The 23,907-nt window shown below is 42.0% G+C and overlaps 1 protein-coding gene and 1 long non-coding RNA gene across 3 annotated transcripts in view; one reads left to right on the forward strand and one right to left on the reverse strand.

The window, feature by feature from the left end:
* Positions 1-23,577, forward strand: part of LOC124123007 (pregnancy-specific beta-1-glycoprotein 8-like) — an 88,900-nt gene extending 65,323 nt beyond the window's left edge. The window contains exons 3-12 of the mRNA XM_048398106.1: positions 15,959-16,264; positions 17,773-18,039; positions 18,523-18,645; positions 20,304-20,325; positions 20,528-20,583; positions 20,833-20,854; positions 21,037-21,092; positions 21,839-21,955; positions 22,135-22,150; positions 22,480-23,577. Coding sequence (XP_048254063.1) covers positions 15,959-16,264; positions 17,773-18,039; positions 18,523-18,645; positions 20,304-20,325; positions 20,528-20,583; positions 20,833-20,854; positions 21,037-21,092; positions 21,839-21,955; positions 22,135-22,150; positions 22,480-22,681 — 1,187 coding nt within the window. The 3' untranslated portion in view covers positions 22,682-23,577. The remainder of the gene's footprint in view (positions 1-15,958; positions 16,265-17,772; positions 18,040-18,522; positions 18,646-20,303; positions 20,326-20,527; positions 20,584-20,832; positions 20,855-21,036; positions 21,093-21,838; positions 21,956-22,134; positions 22,151-22,479) is intronic.
* Positions 8,876-14,393, reverse strand: LOC124123008. 2 transcript variants are annotated; one of them, XR_007221817.1, is made up of 5 exons: positions 14,355-14,393; positions 11,602-11,604; positions 11,313-11,398; positions 10,737-10,787; positions 8,876-9,093 (listed from the first exon to the last, which is right to left on the reverse strand). It is a non-coding gene; the product is annotated as an uncharacterized LOC124123008 (long non-coding RNA). The 2 variants fall into 2 exon arrangements; XR_007221816.1 differs by lacking the exons at positions 11,602-11,604; positions 14,355-14,393 and having other exon boundaries at positions 11,313-11,588.
* Positions 23,578-23,907: the final 330 nt, after the last annotated feature.

The following is a 23,907-nucleotide window of genomic DNA, read 5'->3' on the forward strand; positions in this document are numbered from 1 at the left end:
GCCTTCTGCCAGTCGTCTCATTCGACAGTCACATGAAACTAAATACAGATACAATATTAATTATAATATTGTAAATAACATATATAATCACGGCATATACATGCATCACTGAAATACAACTTCAGTCATTCATTCATACAACTATCAATAAATACATGCATACATCTAGAGAGATATGTACAAAGTCTAGAAATACACCAGATTTACTAAATAATAGCAAATATGCATCAAATACCAAAATACACAAAATACCAAATAACCAATACATTGAAATATAAAATATATGTATAGATAAGCAATACTCATGAATCAGACCCTAATCTCATCACACTCACCTCATTCACTCAACCTATCGTTTGTTTATGTTTACAAGTTATTTAAAACACATTTTATCATTTATTACTTGATTTATACTAATGATTGAAATTATAATGTTTAGATTGATACAGATTAATTATGATTACTAACCTTGATAACTTGATCCTCAATCCATTGCTGTGCAGTGCAGGTGGGTGTGTGCAGCATAAGATTAGCAATGGCAGGTGAGAAAGGGATTTGAATTGAAAGGTATACTAATTGGCTCACAACAGGTAACCCTAATGACGAGCAAACAATAGAACAAAACACCCTTGGAAGTAAAATAGACTGGACCATTGACCTTTGACCCAGTAGAAAGTTATCAGTAGCAAATACTGATAAGGACACAACTAATGATAGATAGAAACCAGGAAATGACACAACCCTCTGTTGAATCAACAAGCTGAAATAGAAAAGACATGATACTTTATCTACACTAAAAATACTAACATATTTACAAGCTGCAGAATTAACACCTACTACATAGCTGTGGTAGTAGGTTTGGTTGTAGCTGTGGTTGTAGGTGTGGTTGTAGCTGTGGTAGTAGGTGTGGTTGTAGCTGTGGTAGTAGGTCTGGTTGTAGATGTGATTGTAGCTGTGGTAGGTGTTGTTGTTTTGTCGTATCTGTGATTGTAAGTGTGGTTGTAGCTGTGGTTGTAGGTGTGGTTGTAGCTGTGGTAGTAGGTGTGGTTGTAGCTGTGGTAGTAGGTGTGGTTGTAGCTGTGGTTGTAGCTGTGGTAGTAGGTGTGGTTGTAGCTGTGGTTGTAGGTGTGGTTGTAGCTGTGGTAGTAGGTTTGGTTGTAGCTGTGGTTGTAGGTGTGGTTGTAGCTGTGGTTGTAGGTGTGGTTGTAGCTGTGGTAGTAGGTGTGGTTGTAGCTGTGGTAGTAGGTGTGGTTGTAGCTGTGGTTGTAGCTGTGGTAGTAGGTGTGGTTGTAGCTGTTGCAGGTTTGGTTGTAGCTGTGGTTGTAGGTTTGGTTGTAGCTGTGGTTGTAGCTGTGGTAGTAGGTGTGGTTGTAGCTGTTGCAGGTTTGGTTGTAGCTGTGGTTGTAGGTTTGGTTGTAGCTGTGGTTGTAGCTGTGGTAGTAGGTGTGGTTGTAGCTGTTGCAGGTTTGGTTGTAGCTGTGGTAGTAGGTTTGGTTGTAGCTGTGGTTGTAGCTGTGGTAGTAGGTGTGGTTGTAGCTGTGGTAGTAGGTGTGGTTGTAGCTGTGGTAGTAGGTGTGGTTGTAGATGTGATTGTAGCTGTGGTTGTAGGTGTGGTTGTAGGTGTGGTTGTAGCTGTGGTTGTAGGTCTGGTTGTAGCTGTGGTAGTAGGTGTGGTTGTAGCTGTGGTAGTAGGTCTGGTTGTAGATGTGATTGTAGCTGTAGTAGGTGTTGTTGTTTTGTCGTATCTGTGATTGTAAGTGTGGTTGTAGGTTTGGTTTTAGCCTTATATATGTGCATGCTACACATACAACCATATGGGTGTTAGTTCTGAAAACATCTGTTTCCTTCCAAATCATAGTTGGACTGTATGATGGGTGTGTGGACAGTGAGTCCCAGTGGGTGTGGGTGTGTGAAGGTGTGTGGGTGAGTGGACAGTGAGTCCCAGTGGGTGTGTGAGTGTGCAGGTGTAAGGGTGACTGGACAGTGAGTCCCAGTGGGTGTTGGAGTGTGCAGGTGTGTGGGTGAGTGGACAGTGAGTCCCAGTGGGTGTGTGAGTGTGCAGGTGTGTGAGTGAGCGGACAGTGAGTCCCAGTGGGTGTGGGAGTGTGCAGGTGTGTGGGTGAGTGGACAGTGAGTCCAAGTGGGTGTGGGAGTGTGCAGGTGTGTGAGTGAGCGGACAGTGAGTCCAAGTGGGTGTGGGAGTGTGCAGGTGTGTGGGTGAGTGGACAGTGAGTCCCAGTGGGTGTGTGAGTGTGCAGGTGTGTGAGTGAGCGGACTGTGAGTCCCAGTGGGTGTGGGAGTGTGCAGGTGTGTGGTTGAGTGGACAGTGAGTCCCAGTGGGTGTGGGAGTGTGCAGGTGTGTGGGTGAGTGGACAGTGAGTCCTGGTGGGTGTGGGAGTGTGAGTGTGCAGGTGTGTGAGTGAGTGGACAGTGAGTCCCAGTGGGTGTGGGAGTGTGAGTGTGCAGGTGTGTGGGTGAGTAGACAGTTAGTCCCAGTGGGTCTGGGAGTGGGAGTGTGCAGGTGTGTGGGTGAGTCCGAGTGGATGTGGGAGCGTGCAGGTGTGTGAGTGAGTGGACAGTGAGTCCCAGTGGGTGTTGGAGTGTGCAGGTGTGTGAGTGAGTCCCAGTGGGTGTTGGAGTGTGCAGGTGTGTGAGTGAGTGGACAGTGAGTCCCAGTGGACGTGGGAGTGTGCAGGTGTGTGAGTGAGTGGACAATGAGTCCCAGTGGGTGTGGGAGTGTGCAGGTGTGTGAGTGAGTCCCAGTGGGTGTTGGAGTATGCAGGTGTGTGGGTGAGTGGACAGTGAGTCCCAGTGGGTGTGGGAGTGTGCAGGTGTGTGAGTGAGTCCGAGTGGATGTGGGAGTGTGCAGGTGTGTGAGTGAGTGGACAGTGAGTCCCAGTGGGTGTTGGAGTGTGCAGGTGTGTGGGTGAGTCCCAGTGGACGTGGGAGTGTGCAGGTGTGTGGGTGAGTGGACAGTGAGTCCCAGTGGATGTGGGAGTGTACAGGTGTGTGGGTGAGTGGACAGTGAGTCCCAGTGGGTGTGGGAGTATACAGGTGTGTGGGTGAGTGGACATCGAGTCCCAGTGGGTTTGGGAGTGTACAGGTGTGTGAGTGAGTCCCAGTGGACGTGGGAGTGTGCAGGTGTGTGGGTGAGTCCCAGTGGATGTGGGAGCATGCAGGTGTGTGGGTGAGTGGACAGTGAGTCCCAGTGGGTGTGGGAGTGTGCAGGTGTGTGGGTGAGTGGACTGTGAGTCCAAGTGGGTGTGGGGGTGTGCAGGTGTGTGGGTGAGTGGACTGTGAGTCCCAGTGGGTGTGGGTGTGTGCAGGTGTGTGCAGGTGTGTGTGTGAGTGGACAGTGAGTCCCAGTGGGTGTGGGCATTTTGCAGGTGTGTGGGTGTACTTTTCACCATGTTTTCATATATGTAGGGCCTAAAGCACCTGTCTACTTATTGACAGAACAGCTTAGACAGACTCACATGTGGTCCAGAAATAAAGTCATGGATCTGGTTAAATACATTCTGTGAGGGAATCTTTGATCATTAAGGAACCCTCAAGTCTTCTTGAGTTGAAAAGTGGACAAGTATAGGCTGATAGAGCTGGGAAAGAGATGAGTATAGGCTGATAGAGCAGAGAAGGGGATGAGTATAGGCTGATATAGAGCCAAGAAGGGGATGAGTATAGGCTGAAAGAGCCGAGAGGGGATGAGTATAGGCTCATAGAGCCAAGAAGGGGATGAGTATAGGCTGATAGAGCCGAGAAGGGGATGAGTATAGGCTCATAGAGCCAAGAAGGGGATGAGTATAGACTGATGGAGCCGAGAAGGGGATGAGTATAGGCTCATAGAGCCAAGAAGGGGATGAGTATAGGCTGAAAGAGCCGAGAAGGGGATGAGTATAGGCTCATAGAGCCAAGAAGGGGATGAGTATAGGCTGATAGAGCCGAGAAGGGGATGAGTATAGGCTGATTGAGCCGAGAAGGGGGAGAGTATAGGCTGCTAGAGCTGAGAAGGGGATGGGTGTAGGCTGCTAGAATTGAGACGGGGGCGAGTTTAGGCTGATAGAACCGAGAAGGGGATGAGTATGGCTGATAGAACCGAGAAGGGGATGAGTATGGCTGATAGAGCAGAGATGGGGAAGGGTATAGGCTGATAGAGGCGAGAAGGGGATGAGAGATGGAATAGGGGTGGTATATAATATGCTGTTGGGTCCTTTAGAGAAAACATCTAAGATAAGTGCCAGTCATGAGTTTTCTCTGTACATCGTACAGCAGCACATGAAGCTAGGAATAATCCAATCAGACAGAATGACATAATGCAACTCTAATAGAACCAGCACGGAAAATCGATGTACTTAATGGGTGTTTCACTGATATCTCAAAGGAGTCTGATCACTTCATACGCATGCTGGGGCCATACTTTCCCATGACATGGATGACCCAGCGGCTTTCAAGGCTACCCTGGATGGAAAATCCATTGTGAGCTTGGAAATAATCGCAGCTTCCAAACTGATTGTATATATGAATATTTACTGCTTTGGGTGTGAAAACCTTGCAGCATACAATTGTACATGCATCGTAACTGCCCTTGGGAAGAGATTTTAGAATAAATGAACTGGCGTTGGGCCAATACTGTGGTCATGTAATAGAAAAGTACCTGGGGTAGTTGCTGGTGCTAATGGAGACTTATGAGTAGGTGTTACAGACGACTGGGCCACCCATGCACCCCCTAATGCTTAAGAAAAGTCCATCCATTTTATTCCAAGTTGATGAATTGCTAATACCTTTATTATTTGGTACAATGTTTAGTATTAACAACAGTAAACAGGGGCTAATCCTTAATGAGTCTAAATTGAAGTAATTGCTGAATGTTATTCTAATATAGGTGATGACGACCGTCTCCTCGACAAAGGCATGCATTCAATGTCTCACCTTGTGTCACAGTGCACTCAAATTAAGATCTCACCATGATGTGAAGGGAACTAACAGGTTTCACTGAGTAGTCAAGGTCTCACCATGATGTGTAGGGAAGTAACAGGTTTCACTGAGTAGTCAAGGTCTCACCATGATGTGAAGGGAAGTAACAGGTTTCACTGAGTAGTCAAGGTCTCACCATGATGTGAAGGGAAGTAACAGGTTTCACTGAGTAGTCAAGGTCTCACCATGATGTGAAGGGAAGTAACAGGTTTCACTGAGTAGTCAAGGTCTCACCATGATGTGAAGGGAAGTAACAGGTTTCACTGAGTAGTCAAGGTCTCACCATGATGTGTAGGGAAGTAACAGGTTTCACTGAGTTGTCAAGGTCTCACCATGATGTGAAGGGAAGTAACAGGTTTCACTGAGTAGTCAAGGTCTCACCATCATGTGAAGGGAAGTAACAGGTTTCACTGAGTAGTCAAGGTCTCACCATGATGTGAAGGGAAGTAACAGGTTTCACTGAGTAGTCAAGGTCTCACCATCATGTGAAGGGAAGTAACAGGTTTCACTGAGTAGTCAAGGTCTCACCATGATGTGTAGGGAAGTAACAGGTTTCACTGAGTAGTCAAGGTCTCACCATGATGTGAAGGGAAGTAACAGGTTTCACTGAGTTGACAAGGTCTCACCATGATGTGTAGGGAAGTAACAGGTTTCACTGAGTAGTCAAGGTTTCACCATGATGTGAAGGGAAGTAACAGGTTTCACTGAGTAGTCAAGGTCTCACCATGATGTGTAGGGAAGTAACAGGTTTCACTGAGTTGACAAGGTCTCACCATGATGTGTAGGGAAGTAACATGTTTCACTGAGTAGTCAAGGTCTCACCATGATGTGAAGGGAAGTAACAGGTTTCACTGAGTTGACAAGGTCTCACCATGATGTGTAGGGAAGTAACAGGTTTCACTGAGTAGTCAAGGTTTCACCATGATGTGAAGGGAAGTAACAGGTTTCACTGAGTAGTCAAGGTCTCACCATGATGTGAAGGGAAGTAACAGGTTTCACTGAGTTGACAAGGTCTCACCATGATGTGTAGGGAAGTAACAGGTTTCACTGAGTAGTCAAGGTCTCACCATGATGTGAAGGGAAGTAACAGGTTTCACTGAGTAGTCAAGGTCTCACCATGATGTGAAGGGAAGTAACAGGTTTCAGTGAGTAGTTGAAGTCTCACCATGATGTGAAGGGAAGTAACAGGCTTCACTGAGTTGTCAAGATCTCGCCATGATGTGAAGAGAAGTAACAGGTTTCACTGAGTAGTTTAAGTCTCACCATGATGTGTAGGGAAGTAACAGGTTTCACTGAGTAGTCAAGGTCTCACCATGATGTGAAGGGAAGTAACAGGTTTCACTGAGTAGTCAAGGTCTCACCATGATGTGAAGGGAAGTAACAGGTTTCACTGAGTAGTCAAGGTCTCACCATGATGTGAAGGGAAGTAACAGGTTTCACTGAGTAGTCAAGGTCTCACTATGATGTGTAGGGAAGTAACAGGTTTCACTGAGTAGTCAAGGTCTCACCATGATGTGAAGGGAAATAACAGGTTTCACTGAGTTGTCAAGGTCTCACCATGATGTGAAGGGAAGTAACAGGTTTCACTGAGTTGTCAAGGTCTCACCATGATGTGAAGGGAAGTAACAGGTTTCACTGAGTAGTCAAGGTCTCACCATGATGTGAAGGGAAGTAACAGGTTTCACTGAGTAGTCAAGGTCTCACCATGATGTGTAGGGAAGTAACAGGTTTCACTGAATAATCAAGGTCTCACCATGATGTGAAGGGAAGTAACAGGTTTCACTGAGTAGTCAAGGTCTCACCATGATGTGAAGGGAAGTAACAGGTTTCACTGAGTAGTCAAGGTCTTGCGATGATGTGAAGGGAAGTAACAGGTTTCACTGAGTAGTCAAGGTCTCACCATGATGTGAAGGGAAGTAACAGGTTTCACTGAGAACAAACCTGGAAAATATAGTTCAGGCTACTACTCCACAGTTGTACACTGACACACTCCACATGTTGTGTGAACCGATGCTCAGAAATACATCACATGCGACATCATAGATCTATGATGCGAGATGTACCTTTTGTCTTGTGCAGGATTGGCTATTCAAGTTCAGTAAATCATAAATACTCACCGCCAAAAGAAACGCAAATATCATACATGTTTGTTGAAGATTGGTTCAGTGCACAAACGGGGCAGTCGGGTAGCCCAGTGGTTTAAGCGTTCACTCGTCACGCCGAAGACCCGGGTTCGATTCCCGACATGGGTACAATGTGTGAAGCCCATTTCTGGTCTCCCCCGCCGTGATATTCCAGGAATATTGCTAAAAGCAGCGTAAAACCATACTCACTCACTCAATCCACAAACAAAAATACTGATATGTCGTATGAACCGATGCTCATGTATGCATCACATGTGACGTCATAGATCCATGACTCAAGATGCACTTTTTGTCTCGTGCAGGATTAGCGTGTAAGTTTGGAAATCACATGCAGCATATCGTGATAAGAATAAAGTCATTCTGTGGTAACAGTTGACTGATTGTTAGTTTTGTCATGAAGTGGTTCACATTGGAAACATCTCATCTAAACATACTTTATGTTTATGTTTCTACGGTTAGTATTTCTTTTGGCGGTAGAGGCACGGGTGGCCCAGTCATCTAAGGCACCGCAATTTGCTGTGCAGAGTTGCGTCCCTTAGGCACGCCAGAAACCGATGACTGTTGGTTAAAATCCCGGTTCGGCCCGATTATGTTTCCAGGTTCCTCAGAACCATACCCGTGCTCGTGAGTTTCACCGAATCACTTCGGGCTTTCCTCCCACATTTAGCTGACACTGGAATACTGTTAAAAGCGGCGTTAAACCCAACTCACTCACTCACTCACTCTTTTGGCAGTGAGTATACTTTTATTGAAAGTATGTCACCAATATGCCAAATGAATAAACGTTTGGTTTGTTTGAAAAGAGAGTCGCAGGCACACCCATGAAAACCTACTCCAAAACCCAACATACTTCATTGTAAACTGACTTTAGGCAGAAAGTGAGTGAGTGAGTGAGTGAGTGAGTGATGTTTTACGTCGCTGCTAGCAATATTCCAGCGACATCATGGCTAGGGACACCAGAAATGGGCTTCACACATTGTACCCATGTGAGTGAGTGAGTGAGTGAGTTTTTACGCCGCTTTAAGCAATATTCCAGCAATACACGGCGAGGGACACCAGAAATGGGCTTCACACATTGTACCATGTCGGGACTGTAACTAAAATATATTCAACCACACATAAATGAATACATGTTGCCATGCAAACATTTGAACATAATGAAAAATCAACTAAAGTTGGATTTCTCTCCAGCATTGCTCACTGGCACAGACCCGGGACTGCATATACTACTTGGTGTACACCCTCCTTTGTAACCCTTCAGACCGCCTCCGTGGTCTAGTGGTTGAGCGTCCGCCCGGAGAGCGGAAGGTTCGGGGTTCAATCCCCGGCCGCGTCCTACCAAAACACGTTAAAAGATGGTACTTCTTGTTATCCTGTCTGGCGTCTCGGCATTAAGGGGCTAAAACAAGGACTGGTGGGCTCGGAGTCAGTATACTGTGTCTGAGTGGGGTATTCATGTTAAACGGCGGCATGGTATCTCAGTGAGCTAGCACTGTCGGCATCAGTCCGGACTAGTACAAGCAGCCACAGAAACACACACATGTGTATGCACGTCGCTACATAAGTGCAATAATCTTGGGCGCGACGTTAAACCCCATTTCACCTCACCTTGTAACCCTACAGCAGGCGGAGAAGCTGACAGGAATATGCTACCTTGCCAGTTAGGAGCCATAACAAACATGATCTATTAGCAACACACTGATGAATTCACATGACAGTGAAATTGTCAAAATAAGTTTTTAATAATTTTTACACCAACAAATAGGCATATATCTTGTGCTTTTAAAATTCATGTTAAGCTTCTCGTTGTCCTTTTATTAAAGTTAAGGCCGTGCAGTGAAATATACATCCACAGAGAACTTGATATTCCCGAATGCACAATACATGTATCTGTTAGAAGCACTGCAGCAAATCACCATGGTTGATAGCTAATCGAAGCAGCCGCCTTTCCGCAACAATACTCAAAAATATGCTGCTTCTGAAAAAAACACAGACAGGTGAAAACTGATGAAAGGAAAGTTTGTATTCAATCAAAATGCTTTGCCATATTTAAAAGATACCTTAACCCTACAGTAGTGAATGAACAAACGTAGCCACCCAAATGTAGCCCGCCAAACAGGTGGCAAGCACAGGTAGAATTTTGAAAATAGCCCTTTTTTGTATCCTCGAAAAGAGACATTGTGTAACAGATCAGACGCAGGAAATTGTTTTTATTGAATGGTTAAGTGGTGTTTAAATCTATCATATTATCTCAGGGACTGTCAACGAAAACAAATTTGTGGAACATAATATTTTAACTGTTGAAGCTATCCTGGCCAGGCAGTTGACGTTCATCAGCAGCTGCTTGCAGGTCATATTTTGGATTTCATCAGTTATTATTTCAAAGTAGACACAACTTATGGACATTGAGAATCTCACACGAGTGTCTTTTGATATCACTCATTGATAAAAGTGGAAAAACTATGTGGCTTTTATCAACGAGTGTTGATATATTTGATATCAACAGACACGAGGGTGAGATTTTGTTTATCATCCAACATCATTCTTCCAACTTTTTCCGCTTGTAGAAGTAATAAGCAGTGTCTTAAGTGTGAAAAGTACTGATAACAGCTTCAGTAGCAGAGCCATTAGTGATGTCATTTGATTGTGACGTCATGGTAACTACAAAGCATAGCATTGTGATGCCATTTCATAGCAGCGATATCTACAATGTAGGTAAAGCTTCATCTCACCCAAGCGATATCTCCTGTGGGAGCCAGTTTTGGATGATAAAACAACTTCTCCGATTAGATCCTTATATTGTTGTCAAATAAAGAAGTTGTTATCCATAAATTGTGTCTACTTTGTCATCCGTCAACTTCCAAGTAATGCCAATCAATAATTATTATTTCAAACTTTAGATTTGTTCAGGTTTTTATTGTGGTTCTTTTGATTTTATCACAAATCGAACAGACAAGCACCTAGTAAATAACATTTTAGTTTGATATTTTAGTTAGTCAAACTGAAAAGTGAAACATTTAAAGTCTCCCTCGCATACAATACCTTATTATCAATGTTCCCTGAACACATGAACAAATAAGTCTTCAGTAATTAATCAATAAACTAAATATATGAATAAAAGGGGAAAAACAACCTCAATATTATATGAAAACACTACAATATCCCACAACAATGTTGGTTAGGATTGCAACAACATTAGATCATCTATTTCCATGCGCACTATTTTGAAAGCATGCATTATATATGCTTTTGATTTATGCATAGAAAAGAAACAGTTCTTGAACCATTCCTTCCCCCAACCTGTCACACAATTTATAAACATCCACATCGGAGAGACGCACTACGTTCTCCCATCTAACTTCCAGAGTTTTCATACCTGCCTCGATCGACCAGGTAACCGCACAGGTAAGTGATTACGCTATATCGCTGTGACATTGATCATGCCTGCCCGCACTGACGCGGCGGGCAATGACAGATATTACGAATCTACCAATAGATGTATTATTTCTCAACCAATAAATACGGCACAGTGAGGCACCACCAAAAACACTTTGCAGGGCAAAAGAGATAGACTATTTCATAAAAATAGCTTATTTCAAATCGATTCAATGATTGACATACCTGAATAGGAAGTGGCAAGCCATAGTAGGAGGCAAAGTACCAGACACTCCACTGAAAAGGAGACAGGATTGATTAGGTGGCATGTTTATCACGTGATCCTCAAGTTAGTACTGACATAATCAGTATAAAATCAGTACAGGGTTAAACATCCATTTTTCACACACGATTAACCCTACTTTTATAAACATAGACCTTTATTCCTGGATTATGAATCAGTTTCTACTAACAGGTCGACGTGCCACACACACACACACACACACACACACACACACACACACACACACACACACACACACACACACACACATATGCATGTCGCTATGAAAGTGCAATTATCTTGAACGCGACGTTATCCGCCTCACAAATGAAGTCGATACTTTGTGCGCCATATGCTTTGATAAACGCTTTACTAGGTTCAACCCTCCTGTTCACATGTGGCGGCACTATGACAACTGGCGCCATCGCGGGACGTGTACAATAACGATCATTTGTTCATATTACTATACTGCACTGATATCACTGTAATCATATTATAAAAGGAACTAAAACGTAAGTATTGAGCAATAACAAACCTACCGTTCCCCATGTGCATATTCCCGCATAGCGTCTTCTGTGTAGAATGGTCACGTGTTACGCAACGTCACCAGGACATATCCCTTCTGCTAAATCATGGTGTTGAAACAGAAAAGGAATGCTAACATTGCTGGTGCAGCTCTCTTGGTTATATGATCAATGTTTGCTAATTAACGTGAAAGCCTCGGTGTCGGAGCAGTGTGATATGCAGCGATCTATTTGGAATAGATACGAATATACAGATGATACAAACATACGATGAAAGTACGTTATCGCCATAATGATAAAGTACCTTCTGTTAGGGGTGGCCCAGTAATCAATGGTGGCGCATTCGATTTGCAGAGTTGTGTCTCTTAGACACGCCAGACACCTATGATCGTCATTTCGAATCCCTGATTTGCCCTGATTATGTATCTAGGTTTGTCACCACCGTACCTGTTCTCATGGGTTTCGTTCAACATATGCATCATAAGTGAATAAAAGACACACAAAAAACATTACTTTCATTGTACGATTCCGACTATATCATCAGCAAGTGTTTATCGATCATTAACAAATAGTACTAAAGTGTATCAATTATTTAAATTGAACAAGGTAGCCAGTAAAGACGGTATTCCTCCCGGAATTATTTAAATCCTGGGGTGCTTTCTTAGTTGCTTATTTGAGAGACTTGTTTAATAAGGTATTAGATTTCGGTATATTTCCGACAGTATGGACAGAGATGCAGGTGTGCGACAGGGCTGCGCCTTGTGTCAACAACTTTTCTTGTTTTTTATTAATGGGTGAGTGAGTATGGTTTTACGCCGCTTTTAGCAATATTCCAGCAATATCACGACGGGGCATACCAGAAATAGGCTTCACACATTGTACCCATGTCGGGAATCGAACCCGGGTCTTCGTCGTGACAAGCGAACGCTTTAACCGTCAGGCTACCCGACCGCCCCCTTTCTTATTAATGAACTTGTTGATGCTATTTATGAGAAATACAGCAATGGGATATTTGTAACTCAAGAAATTAAGGATCTACTTCTGCTATTATTTGCTGATGATAAAGTTATCTTTTCTTAATCATTAAATGGTCTGCAAAAGAAACTGGACGCTCTTCAAACGTTGTGTGGCTCTTGGGGGCTAGCGCTAAACCTAGACTTGTCAAATATAGTTGTATTTAGAAATGTGGTGTAGCTGCGCAAAAGGAAAAAATGTCGTTTCGTAATGTAAACATGAGAGTTGTTTCCTATTATAAATATTTAGGTTTAATGTTTTCTTCGAGGTTAAATTGGTCAAGGACCTGCAAAACGCTTGCTGCTCAGGCTAAGACAGCTGTGCTCCTAATGTATAAAGATTTTAACTATTTCAAGACAACAAGTATGTTACATTTTCAATAACCAGTATTCGTGTATATGGTGCATTATCCGTTTTAAATTATACTTTCCAATACAGAACGGAATCGATTCCAGTGATATATGTTAATGGTGAGCATGCCTTTGAATGTTTATAACATAAATGTTATTCGGCAGATTAATCTATACACTGTTCAAACGTGTCAATTTCGATACTCGTTTCCTCCATAAAGTAAAACTTATTTAATAAACGCTGACGCATTTTAACACGGAAATATTTCATGACACTCCTGACTCACAAATAGTTTGGAAAACGACATGTAGTCTTGCAGTTTCTATGACAGCCAACACACCTGATGAATGTAAACCGTTACTAAAATGTTTTTATATATTTATTGTCTAGAAGCTGTAATTCTATATGGAGGCTTATTGAATTTTGCGGGTAAGTGTTTCTGATTATGCATGTGGGTTATGAACTTCAGCCCTTGATAAAAAATTGATATCTTCGTCAAACAAAATATCATTTGAAGTTAAAGTTCAATCCTGTTTTCTCGTGTATTGGTAAGTAGAGAAAGGTCATTTTTTGTTACCGGTATTTGTTTTACGCAATAATCAGTAGTATTTCAGCGAAATGGACTGAAAACCAGTGATTGATACCATGAGCAACGGGGCATGATAACACGCAACTAACTGAGTCACTGAGCCTGACCACCGATCCGTTTTAATCGCTTCTTTTGACAGGCACACATATGAAAAGGGATATAGAATCGTGGTGTCGAATTCAAAGAAAATTTTAGGCTTCCACTAACAGCATCGACAAAGAGAAGATCTAAAGCCCAGATATACTGTAATACGAATATTCATATCTTTACATAGGCCCCGTGTTGTAAACACGTTTGTCCATGCGGCTTCGGATTCACAAGGTTGCTACTGCGATAGATGTTTTATGAGTAACAGCACATGCATTAACAATAAATTATACAAATAACAGCAGCCAACACACGGAGGAGGGGTTGGTGATTGGGTTATTATGCCACTTTTAAGTGATATTTCAGTTATATAACGATGGGATACATAAAAAAACAGGTGAAATTGTAATAGAAGTATCATCGGCGTGATGAGCGAATATTGGCTTGGCTTGGCTTGGCTACCCGACGCCAAGTTTTTCATTTATATGACTTCAGCGCATTAGGTAGATTGCATGCTTTATTGCATATGGCATGTGTTATAAACTGATGAAATCAAAATGTACTTCATCAACTAAATAATACATTTATGACTACCGGTGTGTTGTTTCAGCCTCTCATGCATACAACTGTTGTCAGATGTTGTGAAAGTCATTATGTTTGTGAAAAACTGCAAGTAGTTAGACCACACGATTATTTCAGATTACTATATTTAATCTGTCATGCCGTGAAAGAATCTGGTGGTCCTCAACATCTTTTGAGTACTATAGCAGATAATAACCCAAACTTTATAGTTAGTTATATTCAATTTGCTGGGGACATCAGGTATATCTGCAGGTGTCATAGTAAGTGTTCTACAGTTCTGAAGTTACATTTCACTTCACCAACTGTATAGTGATGTTTCTAATGTGTTGTTTCAGCCTCTCAGAAAAACACTGTTGCCCGTGTCGGGGAAAGAGTCCATATGTCCTGGAATGTACTTCCAGCTGCCCCGTGGTTTGCGATTGAATCTGTCAGACCTAATGGGAAGCTCAGGCCTAATGAATCCAAACTCCTGTTCAACGTGGATGACTATACACATGTGTTTCCATATATCAACACACATACAAAGAACGGGACAAGGATTCAGCTGACTGTCAATACATCTCTGCAAGGAAGGACGCTGGTCAGTCTCACATTCCACAGTGTTGAAGTACAGGACGCCGGAGTGTACCAGTGTGTTACCTACAACAGTGACAGGTCTGCTAACATGTGGAGTCAGCTTCTCATTGTACTGCGTAAGTAACCAGATGATCTGAGTATGATCAGTTTATCTCTCAAATAGACAATTCCATATTGGACGCTCGTTTTTGAGACACAATGAAAGGAATATTGTACCTGACTTGCAAATGATGCAAGGGTAAATTCATCCACAACTAAAGATGAGTTTTCCATTATGAGTTTAGTGAGTGAGTATGGTTTTACGCCGCTTTTAGCAATATCGTGGCGGGGGACACCAGAAATGGGCTTCACACATTGTATCCATGTCGGGAATCGAACCCGGTTCTTCGGCGTGACGAGCGAACGCTTTATCGACTAGGCTACCCGACCGCCCTATGAGTTTAGGATTTATCTGTGGGGACATAGTAGGATAGCCAGTAGTGCACCAGAAATGACATTTATACTTCGAACAAGTGTGTGGTGCAAACTACATCATCGATGATCAAGGTAAAAGAATGGAGACATAATACAAGTGATAGGTGAGGAAGGGCTAACTGTGACTGTGTCTGCTATCTGTTGTCAACAACCACATCTATCATAGAGAGTGATTTGGATATGGGCATTTGTTGAGGAAAATAATAAACATGACTGAGGCTAATAAACAGCGCTTGGTAAGGTGAGGTAAAATAGAGATTAAAGTCGCACGTGTGTGTGTGTGTGCTAGTCAGGGCTAATGCCAGTTTTATAGCCCACTGAGAAACCATTCCACATATTTAACATGGGTACTCCACTTACATACAGTATACTGGCTCCGAGCCGACCAGTCTTTGTTCTATTAATGCCGAGCGCCAGGCAGGGTAACACCTTTTAACGTCTTTTGGTCTGAAGCGTCCGGGGATCGAACCACCGACCTTCCGTTCTACGGACAGACGCTCTATCCAATAGTCCACAGAGACGGTAAAAAGTACTTGGACATTAATTTGTGAATTCAATATTTATTCCCTAAACAGTTATTGACTCTCGCAGAAATGGATAGAAAATCACATATGATCTTAAGATGTTTGTTGTTTAACGCCGCACTCAGCAAAATTCCTGTTATAAGACGGCGGTCTGTAAATAATCGTGTCTGGACCAGACAATCCAGTGACTGACATCATGAGCATCGATCTACGTAAGACGGGTACGATGACATACATCAACCAAGTCACCTCATGCAAGACCAAATCAAACCCGGATCTTCCAGGGGGGATTGTTACAGACACATTGACTGATTCGAATAAATAATTCCAGTCCAGCTAACATTGTGAAAAGTGGGTTTGAGTCCCGACGAAGTGTGTGTACACATTCTTTACCTTAAGGTTCTCTTTTATGTCATACAGTGAGTCGACCATTATTAGATAGTTCTCTTTTACACTGTTCTCAGAGAAACCATCACAACCGAACATCAGCACGACATCTGCCGACCCTGTATCAGGTGGTCATGTGATGCTGACCTGCTCCTCCACCTACCGGAGTCTTCCTCTAGACCGGTCTCTGTACCGGTATACCCTGAACACGTCCTACACCTGGAGGAGAAACAACAGCAGAGTGGAGAGCGGGGTACACGTGGAGGGACCAGTCCTGACTATAGACAACGTCACCAAGGGAGACAAGGGTGTCTACACGTGTCAGTCTGAAGAAGAGGGCGTCCTGTCAGACTGGAGTCAGGGATACACTCTGACTGTCCTGTGTGAGTCGAAGTTAGTTTATGTGGATTTGATATTAAAAGCATCGTGTGCAGAAGGTGCATGTTTATATATAATGCATATCGTTTATGCTATTGTTTAATATTGTTTTTCATTGTGTAAAATGTCTGGATATACTAAACTACATGATACCGTGTACAGGTACACCTTTAGGTAAACAATATGTACACTGTGAAATCCCTTTCTTGTTCTACTTTCAAGGGTACAGTGACCTTTGTGAGTACGAACATGGCATTGTATTCTACTCTCTCCTTTAGATGACAGTCATTATACAATTCATGGATGATTTTAGCCCACCTGACGGAAAGTCAAGTGGGCATATTGCGTGATTAGTTGTCCGTCCGTCCATCAGTATCATTTGCATATTCAACATCACTTCTGATCTACAAGGCTACAATGATCTTAGATCTTATATTTCTACAGTGCCCTGGGACTCCGATCCGATGTAACACATGGCCACGACGTCAACCATATTTAGAAACACATTTAAGGTTATTAATCGTCCCTCTTCTTTCAAAATGTATTGCAATTTGGCCTAGGTGTAGTCAGTAATGGGGCCTAACATATGTGTTCAATGTACTGTGATATTATACATTTTGAACTTGGTTCAACCTTTATATAATAATAGATGGTGTCAAGTAAAATACCTTCATGTGCAACCAAAATCAAAGTAGGAGCAACAATAACAAAAATTAGGTATTTCCCGAAAGGTTGCCATGGAAACTTGAAGCTTGAATACAAAAATGGTTCGAGCAACATTAGCAGAGGCTATCGGTAGGATGGTCCAGACAAATTCTCACCGTACATTGCTTTTGGATACAGCGGGCCAGCGTTTTTGCTGACAAGTTCGTTGACTTGTATGTTATTTACCCCATGGCTGATCAAAGTAAAAACCGACACTGCTTCGGCCATCCTGGCAAGGGTTAGGGACTACAACGCTCTTAAGTTGGGTTCATTCTTGTGGAGGACTACTTATGGTACATGAGTGAGTGAGTGAGGTTTGACGCCGCTTTTAGCAATATTCCAGCAATATCACAGCGGGGGACACCAGAAATAGGCTTCACACATTGTACCCATATCGGGAATCGAACCCGTGTCTTCGGCGTAACGAGCTAACGCTTTAACCACTAGGCTACCCGACCGCCCCTATGGTACATGACATCGTGACCCCCAGCACTAGCGATACTGACTTTTACACTTGAAAGACCAGCGATATCCAAGCTTTATGACGGCGGCCAGTCTTGACCAGACAAACCTGTGATTGAAATTGTGAACTACGACCCACGTCCTCGAATGATGGTTATCTACCAAGTCACTGGGCCTGACCACCACGGCCACCCGATCTATAGAGTCGCCTCTCACGAATAGCATAGGTTGCTGGGGACGGTCATTCTAACCTGGCATCACCTTGATAACGACAACAGCTGGACAGCTATGGCTGTGTGGCCATCAGTTATGTCAGGAAAATGATAAGATTATTTCTGTTATTCAGATGGACCAGACACGGTACAGTTTAATGGTAACAGAGATAACGTGTCTGCAGTAGAAGGTGACCCTCTCACAGTGAGATGTTCTGCTGACTGTAACCCCGCCTGCACTGTGACCTGGTGGGACACATCCAGACAGAGGGAGATCACGGGACAGAGGGAGGCTGTGTTGTATATACCAGCTGTTGACAGATCTATGTCTGGACAGTACACCTGTCACGTCAACAACACACACGGGAATACATCACGGAACCTGACCCTGGATGTTTCCTGTAAGACTTCTACAACATTGCTGGTGATAGACAGAATCTGTAACATTACTTCTACAACATTGCTGGTGATAGACAGAATCTGTAACATTTATTTGGATCACTCCTGTAATGAACAATTTCATTTTCATTCATTTCAACTTTCTCTAAACCCACAGAGATGATTAATCATTTAAACAGGTGATATTGACCATATTCTTATGATGTGACATCACGTCAATGTGATTCTTGAGATTCTTTCAAATGGCAAAGCGTTTCTATTCATTCAGAATCAAATTAACAAAGATCTGTATTAAAGATAGAAATCGATTGTTTATTTACTCCCTAATTCGACAAACGAAACTATTCCGATAACTCGTAAGATTTGCGACAATTTTACTGAAGTTCACCACATTTACAAATTAAAGTGACTGCCTATTCCATGTGTTATATATCGGAAACATTAGAATCCTATACAATGCTTTTGTTATTTATTTAATGTTCCAGCACGTGAGGTTACTGAAGCTGCCGCCGTTTCCATCGTCCCCGTGGCTGCTGTCTGTTCTGTGCTGATCGTCGTCATCGCCGTGGTCGTCATATTTGTTGTTCGTAGAAAACAGACAGGTCAAGGTAATACTGTGTGGTGTGAGAGGGATTTTGTATAACGTGAGAGTCACATTAAAGATTCTGCCATAATATTTTAGAATCCTGCATTATGATTGGTCCGCCGTATCGAATCTACTCTAGGCCATGATTTGGGTGTGGCAGATGACCACATTACCACAAACGAAAATTTCAGAAGCGCTTCTTTCGGAAACCCGCCCGTTTGGCAATATCAATAATTGATCTTACTTTCTTATCGTTGCTGAATAACGTGTCGCGGTTTCTACATTATCCCCAGCACGTGTGGCAGAATATTACAGGCGGAAAACATGACGTACAAATACTATTGCTTTCGGTTTCGAATAAAAAAATCAGGTATAAAATCTACTTTCAAAAGCTCTATATTAAACACACACTAGGTTTATCTCCTAAATTTGATATGTGAAGTAAATGGTTGTGTGCACATAAACCAGGCAGCGTAGGTCGTTGTTCACATTTTTGACCACTGGGTCCTTGGTCAAGATATCAGAAACTGACCTTCAGTTAGATTAACTACGAATGAGTCGTGTATTCACCTGATCGACTGATGTCAACGAAACAATTTTCTTTTCTAATTGCAAACTGTACACTATATATTCTTGGTTCAAAGTTATTCATGAAGATTTAATGCAATAACGATACGTGATGTGTATAGTTAGGGTTGTGTGACGTTATGCGAAAATCGTTCGTTGCTGAATATCAAGGACAGGGAAACATGGCCTTCTTTTCGTTTATTCAAAATAAAAAACAAGGAAGTAAACTATATAGTTGAAGAATAAATCCACTGATATCATATGTCAAGCCCCACACATTCCACCTATCACCAAACCGTCATTGACATGCTGGTTTTATAGAATAACACTGACGGTAACAACGATTATATAATGTCTTCCATGTTTCACGTATAGCGTGTTCATCAATATCATTTTCATTTGAAAGCTTTTACTTTAATACTGTCTCAGTATTAAAGAAAAAGCTTTCAAATGAAATACTGTCTCAGTATTAAAGTAAAAGCTTTCAAATGAAAATGATATTGATGAACATAGCCGTCATGGTATGCATTAACTAATCATAAACAGTACGACAATAGAAATACGAATCAATATCGGATATATACATTCCATTTTCTACTGCCCAAATGACTTAATGAAAGAGCAGCCGAGATAGTTTGAATTTTGTCATTTATAATGTAAAATGATTTGAATTATTCCAGCGAATAACAGGACAGTGTTTAAACATGCAAATTATTATTATTATTATTATTATCCTCTCGTTAAACCCAATATGTCATCTCAGCATTTCATCTCTCTAACATATTTGCCAACATGAAAGAGTAGTTGAGATAGAGTTATATTTATTTTAGGTCATTCACATCGGCTAACCATTCTTTGTTAGTTGTGATAGAAAAGATTATTTGAAACTACAATGCCGGGCTTCTGCAGGTGTTTACACTGGCTTCATAACAAGGAGAACTTCTTTGGCGCGTTTTTTCTAAAATTTGGATTAACAGGCACATGACATGTTATGCAAAGTTCAAATTATTAACTATTATTTCAAAGGTATGTAATGATACGAGTAATTAGTTGATCCGTTATTTATCTTGAAATCTGTATACATAATTATCTACACATAACTCTAACTTTCAGAGAGAGGAAACATTCATAACCGGTGAGTATCTGCTATCTATCAAGTGAGGTGGGTGAATAGTTCACCTAAACATTGCGATTTCACCTTGCATGGCTAAAGGAACAAAACTGTATCTATGCAGTTTGGAACGAATCTAAATTGATTGTGTCACAATTTATCTGCTTGCTAATTGCCTTGATTAGTTCCTTCGATTCCAGTCACTTTCAACATTTCTTTCCCTCAGCGTGGTCGCATATACCCGGGACGCTGAAACAGACGGGAGCTACCAGGAAATTGAAGGTTGGTGTCAAAATTAGCATTTGACAAGAAATTTCAATTAATTTGGATAAACTTTAAAAGAGGTCATCACGAAGCATTACATGCACCACTGTTGATAAATGGTGCTTGCTTATCCTTCAAATGATTTGGATAACGCTGGAGTCACATATCATTGTTGAAACTATTTACCATTAGTTTGAAGCTATGCAATGATAAAGAGTCATTTGTTGTTCATATACCTAATTAACTGCACAACATTGTAACTTTCAGAGAGAGGATACACTAATAATCGGTGAGTATCTATCATCAATCCTCCAGTGAAGTGAATAAATAGTTACACTCTACACAGTGATATGACTTTGCATGGCTATGAGAGTGAAACTATAGACAGTTTGGAGCACAATGTAAATTGATAGTGTATCACAGATTATCCGGTCCGAGATCATGTTTAATATTATTATTCATTTCCATCAGCGTGGTCTCATATATCCGGGATGAGGAAAATGAAGGGAGCTACCAGGAGATAGAAGGTTGGTGTTTTCAGGTTATCTACTGGTATGATTGTGTAATGACCGCGCAACTCGAACTGATGTGTGTGGTACTATGCTAACGACTTCAATCAATCTAAGTCAATCTATTTCCCTTCTGAAGCCGGGAAGCTTAGACTAAGAGTCAAATCAAATTCATTCCCATTTCACAACCTTACGGTATTACATTTTTACTATTAAAAGCCATAATATATTGTAATGACACTTCTGAAACATAGAAATGAGCCATCATGAAACATTACATGGGTTATGTAATACGCCATGTTTGAGAAACCAATCCGTGGGCCTGGATAACGGTCATAGGCATTCTAGTAGTTGGTGAGTGAAAAACAAAACATACAACTTTATGGTTGACAAATTCTGGTTTATTTCATTTAGCGACGTTTCGTCTTACACCATTTCCAAGCTGGAGTGATGAGGAACAATCGATCCCTCATCCATTGCTCATTGCTCGCTTCTCTTTTTGCACTTTTATGTGATGTAGTCAGGGTTTCCTCAGCTTAAAAAAAGGGTTCGTAGTTTGCTAATTGTTCCAGGTTACCCCAAGAGAAAGTTTGTTCCATGGACATTCCTGATATCCCATAATTAAAATGTATATTAACATAAACATTAAATATTAGGTTGTTAATCTCCAATGGTTGCAATATGGTAATGCATGGTTGGCATTCTCATGAGAATTATCATGTTGAGTATACATGTACATGTGAGTAACCTTTGTCTTACGCCAGAAGATGATGTGAACGTAGACGACATCGTCCCTATTGTAGCCGTCTACTCTGTTATGCTCGCGGTTGTGACAGTTGTTGTTGCAGCAGTTGCTATTCTTGGCTGCAAGGACGTGAAAGGTGAGTAAACAAATAACTCTCTTAATATGAAACCAACCATAAGTTCACCTTTTTAAAATATCTAGAAACGCCGAAGTCTTGGGTTCGTCAGCCCTGTTCGTATTTTGTAAAAGAAAGCTCATTGCGCGAAGTCTTATTCGTTACATAATTTGACAAGTTCAACCTTTCTTTACTTCCAGAGGGACACAGCTTAAGGTACATGCATTTTATTATGCTTCGGGTAAATTGACAGAGTTTTGTATGTTAGGTCTAAACTATTGATTAACTGCAATTAGGACAAGCCCCAACTGAACCACTTGTTCAGGTGCTTTCTATTGTGTGAAACATCATTTACACAAGTTATCTGATAACTAAATAAACAATGCCTGTATTTGGTATTTTATATTGCGAAAGGTGGGCAAATATTACTATATAAATATATTGCGTATTTGCATTGCCAACCTCAATTTAACACATGTATCATTCAACGTTTGTGGAAGTCAAAGTCATCTGTAGTTTATGAAAGTGTTATGTTGTATTTATAGATGTGGTGAATATCTCACTGTGGTGGGAGAGAGACTATCCCGTGACATCAGTGATGCACCGTACGCTTCCATCAATGACGAGGATGCCTTATCCCTGCATGATTATGAGCGACTACTGAGGGAACAGTTCCACATCTACACGTCTCTCCACTCTTCAGCTTCCTCTACACAGGACCACCGTACCAGGGACAGCCTTATGTGAGGGTAGAGGGAACAGTTCTTCATGTACACGTCTCTCCACCCTTCAGCTTCTTCTACAGAGGGCCACAGCACCAAGTGCAGCCTCGTATGAGGGAACAGTTCCACATCTACACGTCTCTCCACCCTTCAGCTTCCTCTTCAGAGGGCCACAGCACCAAGCGCAGCCTCATATGAGGGAACAATTCCACATCTACACGTCTCTCCACCCTTCCGCTTCCTCTACAGAGGACCACAGTACCAGGTGTTGCCTAATGTGAGGGAACAGTTCCACATCTACACGTCTCTCCATCCTTCAGCTTCCCCTACAGAGGACCACAGACGTCTCTCAACCCTTCAGCTTCCTCTAACAGAGAACCACAGTACCAGGAGCAGCCTCGTGTGCGGGAACAGTTCCACATCTACACGTCTCTCCACTCTTCAGCTTCCTCTAACAGAGAACCACAGTACCAGGTGCAGCCTCGTATGAGGGAACAGTTCCACATCTACACGTCTCTCCACTCTTCAGCTTCCTCTAACAGAGAACCACAGTACCAGGAGCAGCCTCGTCTGAGGGAATAGTTCCACATCTACACGTCTCTCCACTCTCCAGCTTCCTGTTACAGAGGTCCACAGTACCATGTGCAGCCATAGATACCCCTATGTGTGATACAAGGATCCTGCGAGATCCTGGCGTTTGATATTAACATTTATGGAATATGGTTGATTGTGTCGTGTGATATATCACGTCAACGCACTTGCTTGTCCATTGCAGAACTTGCGAATGGCCGAGTTTATGCAATGCAGTGATGAAGACTAATGATAAAGAAAAAAATGTAGTTACTGTGTGTTGTCATCGCTGATCGAGGCGGTAGCTTGTAACCTTGAAGCTTCTATCTTATATTTCCTATACAACATTATGTGAACAACAATCATTTTGTAAAATATAAGTTTTTCAATAAATATTACATTTACCTGTTGTTTACCTTGATTTGGAATGCGTTAGCGTAATAAGGTGTTAACACTAGAGGGCTGATACAGTGAGAGTATTCTGATAGACATGTGGACAATGCTGTTACATACACTGCAAAAAAGAAACGCAAAAGTGATTTTCGATGTATATTTTATTTTATATATCATATAAATAATTAACAGATAGTGATTGAATGTTTGCAAAATTGGCATGCCAGTCACCAGGATGTATCACCGTGGACAGTGAGCTATACATGTGCAATGTGCAAAGTTTGAGCG

Source organism: Haliotis rufescens, unplaced genomic scaffold, assembly GCF_023055435.1.
Source record: "Haliotis rufescens isolate VD_foot unplaced genomic scaffold, xgHalRufe1.0.p SCAF_18, whole genome shotgun sequence".
Classification (NCBI taxonomy): domain Eukaryota; kingdom Metazoa; phylum Mollusca; class Gastropoda; order Lepetellida; family Haliotidae; genus Haliotis; species Haliotis rufescens.